The sequence below is a fragment of the Trachurus japonicus genome, chromosome 8 (genome assembly GCF_045865225.1).
Source record: "Trachurus japonicus isolate A0001 chromosome 8, Traja_1.0".
NCBI lineage: Eukaryota > Metazoa > Chordata > Actinopteri > Carangiformes > Carangidae > Trachurus > Trachurus japonicus.
Window position 1 is genome coordinate 17,265,587 of NC_140914.1, and position 20,274 is coordinate 17,285,860.

The window sequence follows — 20,274 nt, forward strand, 5'->3', positions numbered from 1 at the left end:
CTGCCAAGAGAAAGGTACAAAGACACACACACACACACACACACTGTGTCTTCTCCGTCTCTCACACCCTCTCTCTCCAACTCTGTATCTTCGAACTCTTTCTGTCTCAAACTCTGTCTCCACACACACACACACACACACACACACACACATGCTCACCTCGCCCTGCCAAAAGGGAGAGGTGGCTGGTGAATAAACAATGGCACTCCGCCCATAGTGTCACCCGCCTGGGCTTTGATCAGCACCGCTGTTCCTGCTCCCCACAGCAGTGCTTCCTGTCTTTCTGCCTGCCGAATGTTGCCACGCGCGTACACACGTGCGCACGCAACGCACACGCGCACACACACACACACATACGCGCACCTTTAACATATTGTTCATGTCACATTCTTACACATGGGCCTACACTATCTCTCACGCTTATTTTCTCCTCACTAAGTATTTATCTGTGTCTTTCTGTCCCTCAAACTCACAAACACAACACACAGCTTTGAGTTAGTTGCCCTTGTTTCTGCATCTTATAATAGTGTTCCTTTCTCTGACACACACCCACATATATCCTGTGTTTTCATATACACATGCACACAGACACAGACACAGGCAGAGGTGTAACACCTTTGATCCAGGTCCATCCTGCAGTAACCTCCGGTCCTATCCATAAGAGCAGTAGGTCTGTTGTGGTGCCCTGCGGGTGAAGTGACAGCAGACACATTACATAATGCAACAGTGACCATTGTCTCACTTCTGTTTGAGGATGAGAGTGAATACATGAGGTGCACTCTTCTTTGTGCACCAGACAATGTGGGGTTGTATGATTCTTTGTCAAATTTAAATGGAGTCCATGTGATCCCGGAGCTTTGCTTTTTATGCATGCATACCAGTAACGAGGGACAAGTTTCCTGCTCGCTCGCACACGCACGGCCACAGCCACACAAACACACACACACACACACACACATTGGTTGAGGCTAGTTGTAGCAGCTGCAGTTTGTCTGTAGTTCTGTAGTTATATATGCATTAGTTTCTGAGGGGGTTGAAAGGATGACTTTGCCTGTGGGAAGGAATGGCAGCACTGGATCAAGAACAGGTGTGCTGGATACTCTGTGTTGCAGAGCTGCTTCAATCGCTTGTGTGTGTGTGTGTGTGTGTGTGTGTGTTTGTCTTCTTGTTTGTGTGTCCGTCCACATCCTTCAACCACATGCCTATGTTCTTCATGTCAACCTTGAAGAACACATTGTTTACTGAAGTTTGCGAAGCACAATTTTCGTTTTTTCCTCAAAAGGAGTATTAGGATTTTTGTTTTCCACTATTAACACTGAATTAAACAGCTCCATATGTGTGTTACTGCCAGTCTCACTCAGTCTGTAGCTCTATGCAGACCTTTTAATGCCTTTAGACAAATCATTGGTTTACCTGCCCAGTAAACTAAACCAGTGTCTTTGCATATGTTATAATGCAAAGGCACTGTTATGGGCCCACTATTCAGTCAGAAGTATTGTTAGGACTGCATTTTATTCTCTCTAGTATGAAGTGGCAATGACGCAAAGTAAAAACTAACCAGTGAAGACATCGAACAGATCTATCACAAGTCAAAGATAGTTAATATGCAGTTTTTAACTCAGAGATTGACTGAATAATGCACTTTAATAGGTCATGATTCATATTTGTACATTCCTTGTCCTGTCCCTTGTTTGGCAACTGTGCTGTTGAATCTTAAAAGAACTGAGGAGGAGATAGTTCTGTCAGTGAGGCTTCACCATAACTTCAAGTTCAGACATGTTTTCTGCTGTATATTAGCAATGGTGCCAACTGGAAATGTGACTTTTTAGATCTTTAGAAGGTATGTGTGAAGGCATGGATCCAACTCCCTCACTTTCACTCTCTCATGCTCTTTATGTATCTGCATAAGCACCCATATGCCTTCATGTCCACGTAAATGTTTGAGTGCGTGTGCATCTGCGTGTGTGTGTGTCTGCGTGTGTGTGTGTGTGTGTGTGTGTGTGTGCGCGCATTGTGTTGGCTGATTGATGACTTTTCCGGCTGTGGGCAGATTCCCAGCAGTGTTTGATCCACATATCAGAGGAGGTGGAAGTAGGAGAGAGATAACATTCCAGGATGCTACGAGGGAACGTGGGAAGTAGAACAGCTCATAGAGGACAGACTCTACTGAAGGACAACAAGCGGAAATTACTCATTAAACCACATCTCCAATACCAACTTCTAAAGAAATCATAATGTCTTGTAACGAGTGCCACACAAACAACCTCAACCCTTTTTCCCTATGTTTTGTTATACTGGGAATTAACAAGAGCAGTGACTCAACCGTGTAGTTCATGTGTAGCTGCTGCTCTTCCACAGTCACACAGTGATAAGTGTCAATGTCAATATTCTGTTTGTTAGATTACATTGTAATGCAGTGGTCATATGCAGGGCCGTTGCTAGGAATTCTGGGGCCCCTGAAAGAAAACTAAAGTGGGCCCCTGACTTTTCCACTTTTTTTCTTAGACTACATATGTATTATCATTTTTTATTTAGCCTACTTTGTTTTGATGCTAATGCAGCATTACTATGAGTATTAGTCAGGGTCTTATGCAGAATAATTCAGTCATACAAAGATTAGACTACTGGGGTTTTTGTGGGCCCTACTGGGCGCTGGGCCCCTAGAATTATCATCACCTTTCTCCCCTATACAACGGCCCTGGTCAGATGTCAACAGGATGGACAACTGACTTCAGCTAATTCTGTAAAATAATCTGAGTTAAATGTGTATAGATAGACACATTGTTGGTAGCTTCTCTCTCGTTCTGAACATTCGATCCTGAGCGAGAAGAGTGATCTGTGTTTCAGAACACTTTGTCAAGACTTTTTTGACACCGCAAAATGTGTTTGTAACTTTTGCTAAACTTAACATCAATTAAACGATATAGTATTTGATAAACAGAATATATGTATGTAAGCCCCCCCCACACAAACACACGCGCTAGGCATATGGTGCATATTACGGAGTTGTTTCCTATTCTCTTTCTACTGTAGCTCACAGCAGCTGAAAGAGACAGAGACGGAAAGATAGAGAACAGTGTGTTCCCCCTGTGGGCATAGCTCGGTTGCAACATGTCTTCATTACCGCGGCAATTGTCTTACTATTTTCATCAGTGCTAGGAAAGGTTGCCTCCATAACTCCGCCGTCATAGTATGTGCGCGCGTTGCAATAGACGAGATAACCGCTCTGTTTGCCATTCAGAAGAGGTACACTGCTGCTGCCATCACAGCATCTTCCCCATTTCAGTTCAGAATAAACTCTGGGAAAAGCGCTGAAAAGCATCAAAGCACCGAAAGCAAGTCAGTTCATACCAATATCAGTGATATCTTTCAGAGGGGCTGTCCTGGTCGACTTGCTAAAGCATGTCTCTTTATTCCTACACACAGACAGACAGACAGACAGCAAAGCAAAAGCAAAAGTTTCTCTTCTCTAACACCTCAGGAGGGAGACCTCTCCTCCTCCCTCTCCTCCCCCTCCTCATCCCCCTCCTCCACCTCCTCCTCCTCCAGCTTCTCTTGCACTCACTTCTTTACCTTTCCCACAATCTTTTGATAAAAGTGCAGATAAAAGAGAGTCTGTGCTCATCTCTGTGGCCATCCATCTCTCCTTGAGGTTAGCACCTCCTTTATTATTTACTATTAGATCAGTAGACGTACATACACACAACGCCTTGTTCTACTAAAGCTGGTGTGTGTGTGTGTGTGGGCGCAGTCCGCATACTGTGTCTTTGCTTATGTATGTCTGTGTGCTTCGTGCCCCTTGTGTATGTATCTGTTCTTACCCTTTTTCTTGTCAGTGTGCGTGTATGTGTGTGTCTGTCTGTGTGTATGTGTGTGTCTGTCTGTGTGTGTGTGTGTGTGTGTGTGTGTCCTTGGCTGGAGGCGGTGCAGTGTGAGGTTTTTGCTGCTGTCTGAAGTCGTCCAGCCTCAGTGTCATTAGAGGATCTCTTTAATCCAAACTTTGGGAGAAACTTCTGACAGCACGCTGCAAATAGAAGGCCCCGCCGCACATGAAGAGCAGCTCGGCTCCTAACAAAACACCAAGTTTAAAGAGGCCCCTGGCCTTTTTTCCTCCTCCCACTATTCCCTCCCTTCTTTCTTCTTTGCTTTTTTTCCTGCCCTCTGTTGCTTTTACTTCACCCTAGGGAAACATGCTTGCCTTATCTGAACAGGAGGACCACCCAGGAAAGATGACTCAGGCATCGGTGTGTCTGTGTGTGCCTCTGTGTGTGTGTGTGTGTGTGTGTGTGTGTGTGTGTGTGTGTGTGTGTGTGTGTGTGTGTATATGTTTGTCTGCATACAATGCTGGAATCGCGCACTCGTTTCACCGAGTGTAGCGCTCACATTTTTTTTAGAAGTTTTGCTGTTAATATTAATGCATGCCTATACCTGCATGGATTGCTCTGAGCGCTGTGTTTGTTGGTGCTTGCGTGCGCGTGTGCCTCGCTAATCCTTTGAGCCAAACTTTGGAATGAAAGGCAGGGGCACGTCGCTGATGGAGAGGTGAGAGAGGCGTCGAAGCTCCCAAATGTGGTATTGGTGCAGGCAGCAGAGGTGCAGCGCTGCTCTGACTATCTCTCCACTCCGGCCACATGTTTTCTTCTTAATGTCCCTCTCCTCCTCCTCCTCCTCAGTATCTCACCGTTACTTATTCTCACCTCTCTGAGCTTTCCTCTTCTTCATTTCTCTGTTCCTGATATTGTCACATTTCTGTCTTATCTTCCCAGGCCTTGGGCTTTGCATTTTATTTACTTTTTTTTTTTTTTTTTTTGCACCTTTCTCTTTCATCCTCCACCCTCTCCCTCCTTCCACATCCCCTCCCTCCATCTGTCCCTAAGGAAACCCGATTTCCCCTTCTTCCTGGCTCGTTCACAATGATCCCAGTCTGCATGGCTGATAAAGACCATATCGCCCCGAGCATCTGGAGACACTTTAGCTGGATCCTCTATACACAGGCATTCACACACCTTCACACACTCAGAACTATAGAAACAACCAGCATTTTGTGTTCTTGACTTGGAAAATGAAGGATCACAGCTGCAACACTTGGAAGTGACAAGTCCTCTTCATAGTTTTTTGTTGACTTGCTTGTGCAATTGTCCTCACTTATATGTACCGATAAATTAAAAAAGGACTGTTATTATTAGCCATTTGAATGTGCAAACTAGGCATCAACATTTGAGATGTTTGCCCTCAGGCTAGCACTGGATTAAAGTCAAAGTCTGATACTGGTATTCCTATTGCATCAGGGCTGCGCAGGTGTAAACAGGTGTCTGCATTTTCCACTAAATTATTTATTTAAAGCTTCTTTTTTTATATTCTTCTTATTCATATCAGTGTCCATTAGAGTTTGCGCTATATCAACTGCTGTGTGCTGAGGCCCTGAATACCGTATAATATGACCACCATGTCGGACAGAGATAATGACTAAATATTTCCGTGGTTCTTTCTGACTCACAAAGAGCTTTTTATTCATCTGCAGAATCATCCCATAGATTTCTATTAATGAAGTGACAAGTGTTGAACTTTTGCCCTCAGAGTTGTTTTGAGCACATCAGATACTGAAACCACATGAAAGAGAGGGAACACGTCACCAGTGAGGCCTGCTAGTCAGCCTAACTTCCCAGAAGACCTGGTCCAGAAATGCTGTGTCACGGTGCAGTGAATCAGAAGTGGCTTTGGCAAGTCAGACTTGGTTTGTCAGGGTCTCACATCTTTTTTCATTAGCTGTGCTGCTGCCTAAAAGGATGGATGTAGGTGAGGATAGGCTAGCACACTGCAAAAACTCAAAATCTTACCAAGAATATTAGTCTTATTTCTAGTCAAAATGTAATTTGTAGTCAAAACAAATCTCATTATAACTAAAATAAGACTTATCACATAAAAAGCAGCTTGTTTTTAGACACTTTTTACTTCTTTCAAGCATATTTTCACTTGAAATAAGTAGAAAAATCTGACAGTGGAGCAAGTTTTTCTTCCTTATTACAAGCACAAAAAACCTGCTTTCATTGGCAGATTTTTCTACTTATTTCAAGTGAAAATTTGTTTGAAATAAATGTAATTTTTTTCAAAACAAGTTCATTTTTAGGTGATGAGTCTTATTTTAAGTGAAAAGAGATTAGTTTTGACAAGAAATGAGACATTTTGACAAGAAATAAGACAAATATTGTTGGAAAGATTTTGAGTTTTTGCAGTGCAGTGAGTATAGAAATACCTACTAGATAATCCACTGGTGTACAACAGGAAATACACTTTGTTGTTTAGTACTATAATGTTTGTGATTTCTAAAATCCACCACCAAGTTGTTTTTATTCATAGGGCGCGCCTTGACCAATACAATCTGAAAATGGTGTCAGCTCTCCTAAAAGTGCTTTTCTAGTGTCGTTGAGCCTTTGATTCACCAATAAACAAAATGAAATGATGAAATCGAAGGCAAGAGGTTTCACTGGATTGAGATGTGGACCGTAATGGGATCGTGACTGCCTAAGAAATAGCCTGATTAATAGGATCAGCACACTGGAGACCGGCTTCCTTTCATGCAGCAGAGCCGGCTCTGACCTCACCATGCTTCAAAATCATGAGTCCAGTAATGTGAGTTGATTGAGAAATCCATCAGTGAGAAGCAACTGAATGATCCGCTGCAACGGAAAAGTGAGTTTACCTGGAGCACGCTGTGTGTGTGTGTGTGTGTGTGTGTCTGTGTGTGGAGGTTCATAACCGTGATGCAATCTAAGATGTTTGAAATTATTTAAAGAAAACGACTACATGTCAAAAGAGAACAGAGAAAAAACGTGATGTGAGTTTCCCATTCATTCCAGCCGCTGTGAGATCTACTGTATCTGCTGTTTCTAACAATCTCACCGACAACAAAGATTTCAACTGTTTTTTTTTTTCTTCTGTGTGCTGCCTTTTCCTTCCTTTTTAGTCTGAAACTCTCTGAGTTGCTCCCCTGAAGTTCATCCTGGCCCTGAAGCCTAACACAGTCTGTGTGTGTGTGTGTGTGTGTGTGTGTGTGTGTGTTGTCAGTGGAGTGGGATAGATCAGGTGGCCATGCCTATCGCCTTGACTGAGTTTCCCTCAGCTCTGACAATTGACAAGGCAACACCTGGCCTGCTCAGTCAACTCCACCGGGGAGAGACACTGAGGAGATTGATGTTAACCAGTGCCCCTCACACTTGTTATTAGAGGCTCTGTGTGTGTGTGTGTGTGTGTGTGTGTGTGTGTGTGTGTGTGTGTGTGTGTGTGTGTGTGTGTGTGTGTGTGTGTGTGTGTGTGTGTGTGTGTGTGTGTGTGTGTGTGTGTGTGTGTGTGTGTGTGTGTGTGTGTGTGTGTGGAAGTGTAAAAGCCTGTCTGTGCTTTTATGATAAGTTGTGTGTGTGCGTGCAAGCACGTGTGCACATATCACTCTGCTTTTCATGCAGACTAATCAAAAACGAAGCGTCCACATGTGCACGCAAAACATCTGGTTCTGTGTCACATGCAGGATCTGCGCCTTTCTTTCCACTGCTATCACTTGCAGACTGAGGGGAGAAACTTCCCTACACACACGTACAGTATATTTCCTTTCTTTCCCTCTTCTTCTTACAATCTTTTCTTGCCTTTTTTCTCGCCTAAATCTAAGAAAGCAAAACAGATTAAATTCTTTATTGGCACCCTAGGGGGGAAATTTGATCAACTCAGGTAGTGCGCCACATGAGAGGGGTCCTTATCCACTAAGTGATATGGTATATCTCCACTATTGCCATCAAAGAAATAATGAGCCTTTAAAGGAATGCAGCTTTACAAAAGGATATAAATTTTGCCAATTCCCTGAAGTCACAACTCTTTTTTTTGTGTCCTTGTCCAAAAATGAGCCGGGGTTTAATGAAAGAGGCTTTCCAGTAATTACTGTCGTGACTTTATTATTTGCCTTTTAACTTGTGAAAACAAATCTCATGCTGCATCTCTTCTCACTTTCCCTCTGTCCTCTCCCGTCTTTGTCTTGAATATTTTCTCATCTTTGTTTTCTCTTTGTCTCTCAGTCTCTCATTCAGAGTCAGCCCGTGCCAACCCGGCACAAATGAAACTATAGATTACCGTATAACACTTTGCGTCAGTTACACATTACACCGCACAGATCTTGATGCTTTTTCTTTTTTTTTTTCCCCGTCAGTCAGCTGACAACACTCACTGTCTCTCCCTCCCTCCCTCCCTCCCTCCCTCCCTCCCCCCCAGGCCCTGCAGGAAAAGGTGGAAAGTCTACAGAGGCAGCTGCACTGCTCAGAGAAGAAGCTGCTTAGCAAAGAGCTCCAGACCGAGGAGAAGGTAATATGTCGCTCTCTTATTTTCCCCCTCCTTCTCTCGCTATCTCTTTTTCATGCTCGTCAGGCATGTACAAGAGAGGCAGGCTGTCTCTCACTCAAACTCATTTGCTCCTCACCATTAGCATTACATCACGCGCGCGGCCCAACATGAAATTTTTTTCAACCCACTGCCCTCAGTCTTTTCATCACATTTCTTTTCCCTTCTTGCCAGCACCTAACATTTATATGAATGAATGAATGAATGAATGTTTTATTTTCGTGTCATGCCACCACTGTGGCCCATCCCATATGGGATTACAAGACACAATAACAAATACAAAAAACAAAAACTAGACAGTCCTTCCTGTTGGTGTTACCTGCTGCCACACAGGTGTGACATAAATAAACAATTTCAGATGACTTTCAGTACTCAACTATATATCGCTCTTCGTCTCATTGCCCAGGCCTTTTCAAGAAATAAAGAAAATGCAAAAATATTCAAATAAAAAAGAAGTTTTAGCTTCTCAGCATCGTCCAACCACACAAATTCGTTATTTGGATCTACTTTACTAAACAATTTTTGTCTTATAGAGTCATAGAAAGGACAGTAGAACACAAAATGCATTTCATTCTCCACCTCTTGGATGTCACATAAGTTACAAATTCATTCATCTTCTGCTGTGCCGACATATCTGCCTGCCTCGATATGAAGACCAAGAATACCAGCTTTATATGATTATAGCATATGTAATTACGCCACCCCACCTCCACTCCCCCATGACCTGGTGTCACCAACCCCTCACCCCTCCGTTGCCATCCTTACCAGACCCTGCAGGGGGCCACAGACGACAAACAAAATAGATTCTTCCTCTCCTTTGACGGCCCTCCCCTCATCACTCTTCCATCTCTCATTCTCCTGTTCAGAGCCAGAGATATGCCCCCTTGCACATTTCCCAAATTCCTTGAGATTTGGCTTCAAGAGCCAGCGCCTAGGGCCAGGAATGCCACCACCGCCTGTGTTCAGAGGGAAGCCTCTGTATGCACACACACACACACACTCCCCGTGGCTCTCCAGAATGCCCTGTAATCAGCCTCTGTTTTGACCTTGACACACACAGAGAAGAAAGCACTAATGACTACACTCACACAGGAGGCTCTTCTTTGTACACTGGTATGTACACCAAAGGCATTCATTCTCTTGTGTCCCCCTCTGATCCGCCCACTGACCCTTGTACACACTTCACACACTCGTCACACACCTCGGTGTCTGGCCGTCATAAATCTGTAGAGGGGGGGGGGTCAGTGGTTTTTTAGGAGCTGTCGGTTGCTGACCCAGTCCCAGAGGCACTGCATACTGTTTCCTGTGACTTGGGAAGAGCTGACCCCTGAACCCTGACTGCTATAACGTCAGAGCATTTCGTCTGGACGGGGATCCAAATCAAGTATTTCTAAGCTTTGCATTTATTTCAGCTGTTCACTCTGTTGAAGGCATAATGAATTGATTTACTGCTGAAACGGTTTTCCAAAGATTGGCAAATCTGTTGATTTGATAAACACTTCTGCAGAACAGCGTGGGGAGCTGGAAACGCAAGGGGTGTTGAGAGAAATGTGTCTGCTCGCTAGTATTTCATCCTCAAGGTGATGAGGAAATCTATTTGTCCCCACTTGTCTAAAAGTCAAAGTTCCTTAACAACTACTATGGCAGATTGTTTTCATATGTTATTACCTCATACGGCGGCGACACAAAGTAAGACGATGAAGCCATGAGGTATACTTGCCAAGAGATGATGTTGAAGTTCAAGTGTTTGGTATTTCCATTTATTTTTGATGCTTTTATTAAGCACATAACAGCAGCTCAGAACCCACCAGGACTCGTGGTGTGTAGAAGTTCGTTTTTTTCCCACTTTTATATGAAACATTAATTTATGTACAGATGCCAGAGACAGCTTTGTGGTTTAAAAAAAAAAAAAAAAATCAGCAACATCATGATTTAAACCAGGCAATATGTCGAAGCAAAGAATGAGTAAATAAGACTGAAGAATCCGAGAAAACATTTGGTGCCAATTTTAGGTAGTTCTGGATTCTCTGACACAAACACATTTCGCTAATTTATCACAGATTGTTTTTGCTGTGACAAAGCTGGCAGTGAAGACACGGGCAGGAAGTGAGCCATAGTGGAATAAGAATTATCAGCCAACTCGAAGCTCAAACCAGAGCCTCGACAGACACGACAACCAAGACGGGATCAGGAGTGACGGGCTCTGAACATATGGTTAAAGTAAGAGCTTTTTAATTCGGTGCAGCAGCGTTTCAACATAGAGCACAACTCCATCAGAGTGAGAAGAGGCCTGGTTACTTTGCCTTTACTCATTTCTATACAAATAAGTATAAAAAAACATAATGGTTACAATCAAACTTACTAGAAAATAACAAAAACAGAGACAAGATAGCTAGAAAACAGGAAATATACTTCCTTATCCTCTTGAGTCAACATAAACCATCAGCACCTTTGCTCAGTGGTGCATAAGAGCTCAGTGTAATGAGGTCCCATTGATGCTCTTCTTATTGGCTACCAGAAAGGCTGCCATTAGTGATATTTGCATGTTGTCTCTGTAGTATCTCAACATAATCTTTTTTTTTTTTTTTAATCTTTCAATGTTTTTAAAGGTGTACAGAAAAGAAAATAGAATTTAAGCCCACTCTGGGTCATAAAATTAGTGTAATAACTCATCTTTCAGACGATGTAGGCCAAACTTTGTGCAAATTTCTATTTTTGAGTAAATCCGGGATGAAAGTGTGTTTTTTTTTTTCGCATTGGATAATGCAGGCGCACGGATTCTACGTCAGCCTGTACACGATTCACCAGCCACTGATATTGGATCCGTAATCCATCATTCAAACGTCTGAGACACGCACACACACACACACTGAGCTCGGTCTCGCCCCAAACACTGAATATCCCGCCTGCTCGATAACGACCAATCAAATTTGTTTTCCTTACTTGGGTAAACTAGTGTTTCAGCTCGTGACAACTCGGCGCGACAAACAGGAAAACGGCCGTTTCTGTTACACCTTTAAGCTGTTGGACAGTTTCAGTTTCCCCAACATAGTCGTCCTCCTGTTATTGCTCCCCTTCATATTGTCACTGCTCCTTAAATGAGACCAGATGATTAACAGTGTTCTCCTCAGAGCTGAATCTGTGTGTGAATGGTTTTCAGTTCTTCTCCCTGTGAGGATACACAGCGTCTGAATCATATATATATACATATATATATATATATATACACTCTGGCTGCTTTGTAGCCTGCACACTCAACAAACGCACACCTGGACAAGGTCATGAGCGCGGTGGTATCCATGGGAAGTCAAGTCAGCCTCCTCTTTCTGTCTGTTTCTGATTAGATTGTGTGTGTGACTCTTTGCATTACTGTCGGCCTACATCACATGTTCTGTACATCTGCATTGCACACACACACACACACAGCATGTGTGCATTGTTTCTTGTTTATGATAATAAACTTCTGGGGCCTCCACCCTCAGTCTCCTCACACTGATACTGCCCAAGTCTATCTGCCAAGACGTGTCTTTGTAATCCGATCCCTCACATGCTAAAACAGTCTTTCTGCCCAGACTTCACAGATGTTGCTGGCCTCACACTTGCAGGGCCCTCGCAGGCTCCCCCACTCTAAAATGGCGGATCAGCAGCTCGGTGCGTGTGTGTGTGGTTCAGCTCTCCTTGAAGAGAGGAGCCGAATGTTGAAGAGTGCAGCATTTCTTTGTATAAATACATAATGATACAGTAGGGCAGGGTGAACTGTACACGTTTCAAAGCTGTATCCTCCTGTAACACGAGAGTTTGGTAAAATAAAAAATAAATCATCTCTGTTGCCGTTTTCAGTATCGGTGCAGACATAGAAATGCAGAGGAGCTGAACTTCAGTTCTGTAGGCTCAGTCATTTTTCCTATGCGCTGTTTTTGTTGAGGCACATTACATCAGCAGCTTCCAATCCATCCCATAGTTCTAACAACTCCACTAAGATCTGTAGCCACTTCTAATCTCCTCCTGCCCTTTTTTTCTTTCCTTTTTTTGAAGCGGTTTCTTTTTTCCCTCTCGCAGCAAAGCATTTTTGAATTCAAATTGCTCCTTGGTGAACTCTCTGAGTGCCAAGTCAGTGGATGTGGAGGTGCAAACTTTGTGAGTGGCGTCATTTTTGATGTACCCCCTTGTTCCTGACAAGGTTTTTGTCACTTTGGAACAAGGGGGTATATCAAAAATGTCTTTCCAGCAGCTAACTCATCCCCCAACCCCACAACCCGTCCCACGCAAGCCTGTACACACACACACCCCAACTTCATTAGCATACATCAAGCTTCCCAACGATGTGACAAACTTCATTTGAACGTTGAAAGTGTTGAGGGCTTGTTCCTTTCTGCTGGCAGCTGTCAAAAACCACGCCATGTGACAGTACCAAACGCAAGGGAAAGTCAAAACCACAATCTAAAGACTATATATAGATGAAATGTTGTCATTTTAAGATGACTGGGAGGGGAAAACGACTGCCGCTGCTCGCAGTCTTCAAAACTAGAGAATCACGCTTCATCAGGAACAAACAAAATCTCATTTTAAAAAGAGCTGTAGAGATGAAGCCTGATTTTTCTCCAGAAAGTCAAAGTCCCTTTTCATTGCTTTGGGAAATAGTGGCACACTTTTCTTCCCTGTGTTTCCCCTCCTCTCTCTTTTCTTTTTCCTGCTCATTCTCATCTGGAGTCCGTCAATGACCAAAACCTCATGCAAGGTTTGATCAATGGTATGTTCAAAGGCACCAAACATCTGTGCTAATAGTGAGCAGGCTTTTCTTTTTCTTTTCTTTTTCTCTCAGTTTCCATCACATGCCTCCTGCCACCTGTCAGAAAAACAAACATGCCTTTGCTGTAAAAAGATGTTGAAAGTAAAGAAAAATGTGTATTTGCATGGAGAAAAATAGAGATGTGAGAGGAGGGACCTTGGAAGCGGCGAGAGGATGCAAAGCTGAAGGAACAATGTCTCTCAGGGAACGAGTCAGACATCTTCTGGGAGTTTGAGAGTTGCTCCTGTTTTGAATTTTAACACCACTGAGAGAAAGAGTGAAGTCAGAAATTTGAATTGGTACTTTACCTGTCCTTGTCTGCTTTTTTTTCTGCATCTGTTAGGCTAGGATGCGTCTCCACAACAGAGGTGTTGTTACAAAGAAAGGCTGCTGCTTCCACCCACACACAGTGCATAGTAAACTACGGCTAAGCTTTAGTTAGACATGCTGTGGAAAGATGTGATTGCAAACGCTTTGGTCTTCTACTGTGCAGCAGGAGCACAATCTGCACCGAGTTAACGCAACAATTCTGTGTATTTTTATGCTTTATGTGCATGCAGCATGTGTGTAAATGATACAATAATACAAAAACAATGCTGATTTTATGTTGAGAACAATTTCTATACTTCCCTGTCTAGTCAGTCTTAGAGCAGCAGTCAGACGGGTCATTCAGGGCAGTTGTCGATAAAGGTGTTTTGACAGATGTAAGATACCGATACACCAGTTTATTCTATTACATATCATTGTTTCTAGTTCAGGCTTTCCTCAGCCATTGTTATTGAAGTAAACTGGCACGGCTTGTCCAGTTTGGTCAGTTTTACGATAGCGTGTGCAGTATCCACTCGTCCCTGTTTCTCTCCTTGAGCCCCGGTGAGTTCGCCGACGTAGCCTTGCCCATTCTAATGTATGGGAAGGAAAATGGAGACAGCATCGCCACAAAGGAGCTTGTAATTTAGACAGAGCGGATCTCTCATTGCTGCGGTGACTGCACCATACATGAACCAAGAATGCAAAACTAAGGAGCTTGGCTTTTGAAGAATCTAAGACTTATATTCAGAGTGGTTGGTAAGGGATGTGTTTATTCAACCATTGTTTATTGCTTTGGTCTGAGGTAGTGGAGTGTGTTTTGTCTTGGCTAGCCATTTTGTTATGACTACAGAAACGGCTATAGATAGAGATAGACATTTCGAAAATCTGCAGGCCCATAGCTTCAGCTCATTTTTTAAACTCCTGGACATTCAAATTAAAGCTTCTGAAAACGCTTTTTTTTTTTTTCCTTTTTTTTTGCCACTTGTTTGAAAAAGTCGCCCTCAAATTTTCCTCGACTTCATTCTCAGTCTGCGAGAAAATACATATTTCTGTAAACTGATGGACTCTCGGCCCAGTTGTTATTGGCCTGACACTTTAAAACGAGTGGGGCAGAAGGAGCCTGAAAAATTGGCAAAGTTGTGGCAGACTAATCTACTGCACACTGTGCCGAGACAAAGTGAGCTGCTTCATGTTGGGATCATTTATACTGGGGGTTGCTTTGAAGTGCTTCCCAATCCCTTTCATTGTGCCCGGGAAGATTAATTAGCCAAAGCCAGAACAATCAGTTAAATCCACAACAGGAAAATTATTTTAGGAAAACCTATCTTTTTCCCTCCACCCCCCCTCCTCGCTCCATTCACGGTCCCTTCACTTGAAAGACCGGACTGATGAGAGGTGGGGGAGCGTGGGGACGGTCTTTAATGTTAGTCGGACTTTGGCTCTGTCAAAGACATTATGGTCGGTCCAAATGCCCAGACTCTCCCCTGGTTACACCTTGAAATATGTGGGTGAATAACTGTTGCTTTTCACAGCCCCCGTTGATTCCTCAAGGTCTGTTAAACTATTCATCAAGCCCCGAATTAATTGATTCAGCAACTCTTTTCAAAATGCTGTAAATGCTTTTACAATACTGTAAAAGCTCTGTGTTTGTGCATGTGTGTGTGTGTCCCCTTTCTGTATATGTGTGTGCATCCATTTATGTGTGTTTGTGGGTGAAGGGGAGGGGGGAGGGGGGACGACTGCGCTAACCAAACCCTTTTCAACTTCTATAATCAGACTCTGGTTTAGTGAAGTGTAATTTAGCTCCAGACAGACTTCCTCCAGTCCTCCCCAGTGGAGCTAGCAAGTTAGCTCGCTATTGAGCCGCCGCTGCTGTTTGATGTGTGCTGCCCTTACACCACCACCACGGCCCTGTCCTCTTCTAAACCCAGCTGTGACCAGCGCGTAAAATGCATTGTGTCAGATCTGGCTGTAGTCGTTTGCAGCCAGTAGGGGGTGTTGTGCGGAGCGAGTCGCACTTGGACTGTGGACCCCCTGTGGAGATGTGAAGGAGCTGTGAAGAGCGAGGGAATACTCCGAGCCATGAATAAAGAGGGGATACCCACAGTCCGTGTGTGTGTGTGTGTGTGTGTGTGAGTGTGTGTGTGCCTCCTCCAACGCAGCTGTTCATTTTGTCATCATGTCTGGAAGTGTATACATGCAAGTGTGCATTTGAACAGCAGAAACATGTACTTTGCAATGATTTAAACAGATTTATATTATAACAACAATGATGAGTTGATGAGACTTCACTGTCTGTGCCTGCGTTTGCACACGTCGTATACAGGGCCGTTGCTAGGAATTCTGGGCCCCCTTAAAGAATACTAAAGTGGGCCCCTCCCCCTAACTTTTCCTTTTTTTTTCTTAGACTACGTATGTATTATCGTTTTTTATTTAGCCTTCTTTGTTTTGATGCTAATGCAGCATTACACTGCAAAAACTCAAGTATCTGAGCAAGAATATTTGTCTTATTTCTAGTCAAAATGTCATTTCTAGTCAAAACAAATCTAATTATACTTAAAATAAGACACATCATATTAAAAGTAGCTTGTTTTTAGACACTTTTTACTTCTTTCAAGCATATTTTCACTTGGAATAAGTAGAAAAACTCTGATAGTGGAGCAAGTTTTTCTTCCTTATTACAAGCACAAAAAACTTACTTTCACTGGCAGATTTTTAGTGAATTTAAGTGAAAATGATCTAAAAACAAGTTAATTTTTAGGTAATGAGTCTTATTTTAAGTGGAAAGAGATTAGTTTTGACTAGAAATGAGACATTTGGACAAGAAATAAGACAAATATTCTTGGAAAGATGTTGAGTTTTTACAGTGTACTATGAGTATTAGTCAGGGTCTTACGCAGAATAAATCAGTCATACAAAGATTAGACTACTGGGGTTTTTTATGGGCCCCACTGGGCGCTGGGCCCCTAGAATTATCATCACCTTTCTCCCCTATACAACGGCCCTGGTCGTATATTATAATAGTGTATACATTTGTATTATAATCTGAACTGTCCTCCCTCTGTGTCCTCAGGTGACCGTGGTGCGTCAGGAGTACGAGGGGAAGATCAAAGGTTTGATGCCGGCCGAGCTGCGACAGGAACTGGAGGACACCATCACCTCTCTGAAGGCTCAGGTGAGGACTGACCCTCCGTGCTTGCCGTACAAACATCACACACAGACGAGCGGGTTCGAGCGCTGTGACGCGTTGCACCTGTTCCACAGAAGTGCTGATGAGCCAGACACTGAACCTCTGTCCTGACTTTTCAACGGCCGCTTTGTAACAAGCCCTGGACTCTGACCCAAAGACTGAACATGGATCTAAAACAAACACGTAATCATCAGAGCCCATAGCTCTGGATAGTGTAGATCAAACAGATTGTCAGAGTTGGAGTTTGTGGCTATGTCAAGCATGAGGATTAGTTCCAGTGTTGTTATTCTGATATCTTCACTCCCTGTTAAAACGGTCTTTCACTGTCTTTCACTGGATGAAACTGAAGACATCTTGGTTATTGTTTTTGGCGAAGCACTTGATCACAGACATTGTGTTCACTTTCCCTGCCAATCCTCTTTTCAAACCTTAATCTCTCCTTAGCCCATTTTAAGACATGCTGCTATACAGCCATAAATAAGACCCAACATTCTGCTGCCTTTACTCATTTTACACTTCACCCAATGAGCACGACATATTTCTGTCATCGTGTGTGATTTTTTAGATGGCACACTGGCATTCAAGAGTCAGCGATGTGATTCATTTCACATTTGCACCTCTTATACAGAACAGGTGACGATACGGAATAAAGAAGAAACATTTCCGCGTTGAATTTAGTTCCCAGGAGACGCGCGGGTCTGACTTCATTTGACACTGAATCGAAATGAAGGGTTTTTTATTTTCTCAAGGTTTTTCATATCCAACAACAGAGCGAATCTGACCGACAATAAGATCTAGAAATTCAAGATTTTGCAAAACAGGCTCATCTCAAACCCCTGCCTTGTTCAAATAGGTCTACCGAGATCCCGTTTCAGCGCCGAGACCACAGCTCTGTGATTGAATATGTTTATAAGACATGATTCGTGACCAGAGCGATCTCTCCTCTCATTGACAATGTCTCGGGTTTTTTGCACATTGAAATGCATTATTTTTACACAGGGCAAAAAAGGTGGGAGAGTTTTTTTGTGTCTCTGGAGGCACCCGACCACATTTCGGTGGGGTTCTGCATATACTTCACCACTGTGAAGTGCCAAATGAAATGCTAGACCTTTCCTGAGGTCTCCCCCACAGAAAGGAATGTACCCTCGGCTCCAGTACGGTAGTCCCAGAACAATACGGATTCTTTCGGAGCCGTGATTATTCTGCCAGGCTCTAGATGCCGTGTAAATGTAGATGGGGTTTATTTTCACTTCGGCCAAAGACACTTCATAAATAAACTGGCGCTTTGTAGCCAAACAAAAGAATGGTGCGCCCTCCTCTCGCTGCGTCCTAACCTCAACTAACCTGGCTCATAATCTCCCCTCTGTCCCTTATGCGCCTTAACCCCTCTGCCCTAATCTCCTGACCCCCGACCCTTGTTGTCCCGACCCCTGGACCCAACAACCGAGCCTTTCTTCCACTTTCCTCTACTTAGCTAACCTCTCTACCCAAAAGCACAATCGACCTAAAGCCATCCGTTCCTTCTCCAACTCCTGGTTCTGATTCACTAGTTTCTTAGATCCCTTAAATTGATCATACAAGTATTCTGTGCTGAAATGTTCATTGTGTGCCTCCGTTGCAGGTTAACTTCCTTCAGAAGAGAGCGTCTTTGCTGCAGGAAGACCTGGATGCCTGTCGCAGCAGGAGGTTAGAATGATTGTTTAGATTGTATAAAAAACATGTGTGTGTATATAATCCATGTGGAAGCATGTACTTCTGTACATTGCGTGTATGTGAAAGCCTCAATGTCATGTCAGCGTAACTCTGACAGTGCAAAGGCATGAGTCTGAACAGCCAGCATTACTAACAGCTTACAGTGTGCTCTGTGTGTTAAGCACTTTTTCTGGTGCAGATGCATCGATGAAGTCTGACTGTGACAGCTTCCAGTCCTGACGCCTTTGATTTGCCTCCCATCCATCACGCTGTAAGAGCCATTTATGTCTTCATGAGAAGCATCCATACATAACGCAGTGATGAGAGGCTCATTCAAACGACGCTGCCGCTCACATCTCTGCAAACATCTCTCAGGACTGCCAGTCACACGCATCACAGTAAATAACCAGTTACTCCACTGTTACTCTGCCTCACAACTGAAAGTGACAGAGATGCCGATGATCTCAAAGGGGCCAGTCAGTCAGAGAGAGTTGCTTTAAATTTAAGTCGTGGTTTCATCACGATTTCCTCCAGAATCGCTGCACAGTAGGGGTGTGACGAGATCTCGTCCCGCGAGATCTCGCGAGATTAAACTCGACGATATTTCTCGTTGCGTTAAAAATCTGTCTCGCGAGATTTTATTTTATTTTTTTAATGTTAAAAAATGTAAAGCAGGGTTTCCACTACTAGTTACCATTACTTTGCACCCCTTTACACACAGTTATAACTCTACTCGACTTGGCACTTCTTAAAAAAATCCTAGAGGAAGCACACATAATATTGTTTGCACTTGAAAAAAATCAATAAATATTTAATTTTATTTAATTTATTTTAACTTTTAAAATAATAATTTTAAGTTTTAGTTTCAATTTGTGGAAGAAGAAATGTATTAAAAGCTCATGCTTACATCATGCATGGAAATAGTTACAATAAAAGATTTCAAAATGCATGTGCAACTCGGTTAAATAAAAGTCTGTTGGTCCAGTCATATATTTTGTCATTGTAGTTTTCTTAAAATCTCGTCTCGTCTCGATCTCGTGAACCCAATCTCGTGTCTCGTCTCGTCTGGTGAGATGAGTGTACTCTACTGCACAGTTATTATTATGTCGGTTTAATGGTTTGACGCTGGATGAACCTGAACTTTGTCCACACAGGTAACCATGGGAACACCTCGGCTGGACCCGCGGCCGGGACATGAGGGAGAAGACGTCCAATCAGATGTGAGCATTATTGACTGTTACATGTATGTAGGCATGTATGTGCCTGTTGCCTAACATATGAACTATTTATTCATTGTCAATTTTTTTGTTTTGCCATGTCTTCTTGAAAAATGTAATATTTGAATGTTCTGAGCTGCTTATGTCGGTCAGTTTTATACTTTATGATATCATTACTTGATGTTCTTATCGATATTTGATAGACATTTAATAACAGTTGCCATACACACACTAAATGCCTCATTTTAATAAAACACTTTGCATCATTTTCTGTTGTCATGCTATTTTTTTCCCCCCATCATTTTGAGCATGTTTTCATCTTAATTAATCCCTTAATTAGCAGAAGTCATGCTGTTGCCTTTGTTTTGATATGACCACAACATGTATGTTAACCAAGATTAGCTGTGTAACGCAACACTAAAGTCAAAGACCTTGAATTCCCCTCTCCCCCATCACTATTTAGCATCGCCTTTCTGCTCAAGCCCCTATTTGAACTGTAAATAGTAGTTGGGGGTTTGTGGTTGGTTCAGATAAAGAGCGCTGCGAGTCGTTTGTTTGAACCTCCGGCCAAACGCTACAGTCCTTGGGCCTGCTGTTTCTGCCTCTGCCACCACTTTGTGTTTTACCAACGGCTCCACTCAAACCCAAACTGAATCAATCAGACGCTGGAGTTCATGAAATGGCCACTGCACCCTCAG

At 43.1% G+C, this 20,274-nt stretch overlaps 1 protein-coding gene across 1 annotated transcript in view; it reads left to right on the forward strand.

The window, feature by feature from the left end:
- Window positions 1-19,608, forward strand: part of cep112 (centrosomal protein 112) — a 103,264-nt gene extending 83,656 nt beyond the window's left edge. Inside the window, 4 exon segments of the mRNA XM_085784300.1 lie at window positions 8,254-8,343; window positions 16,551-16,652; window positions 18,289-18,353; window positions 19,514-19,608. Of these exon segments, the coding sequence (XP_085640426.1) occupies window positions 8,254-8,343; window positions 16,551-16,652; window positions 18,289-18,353; window positions 19,514-19,517 (261 nt within the window). The 3' untranslated portion in view covers window positions 19,518-19,608.
- The last annotated feature ends 666 nt before the right edge of the window (window positions 19,609-20,274 follow it).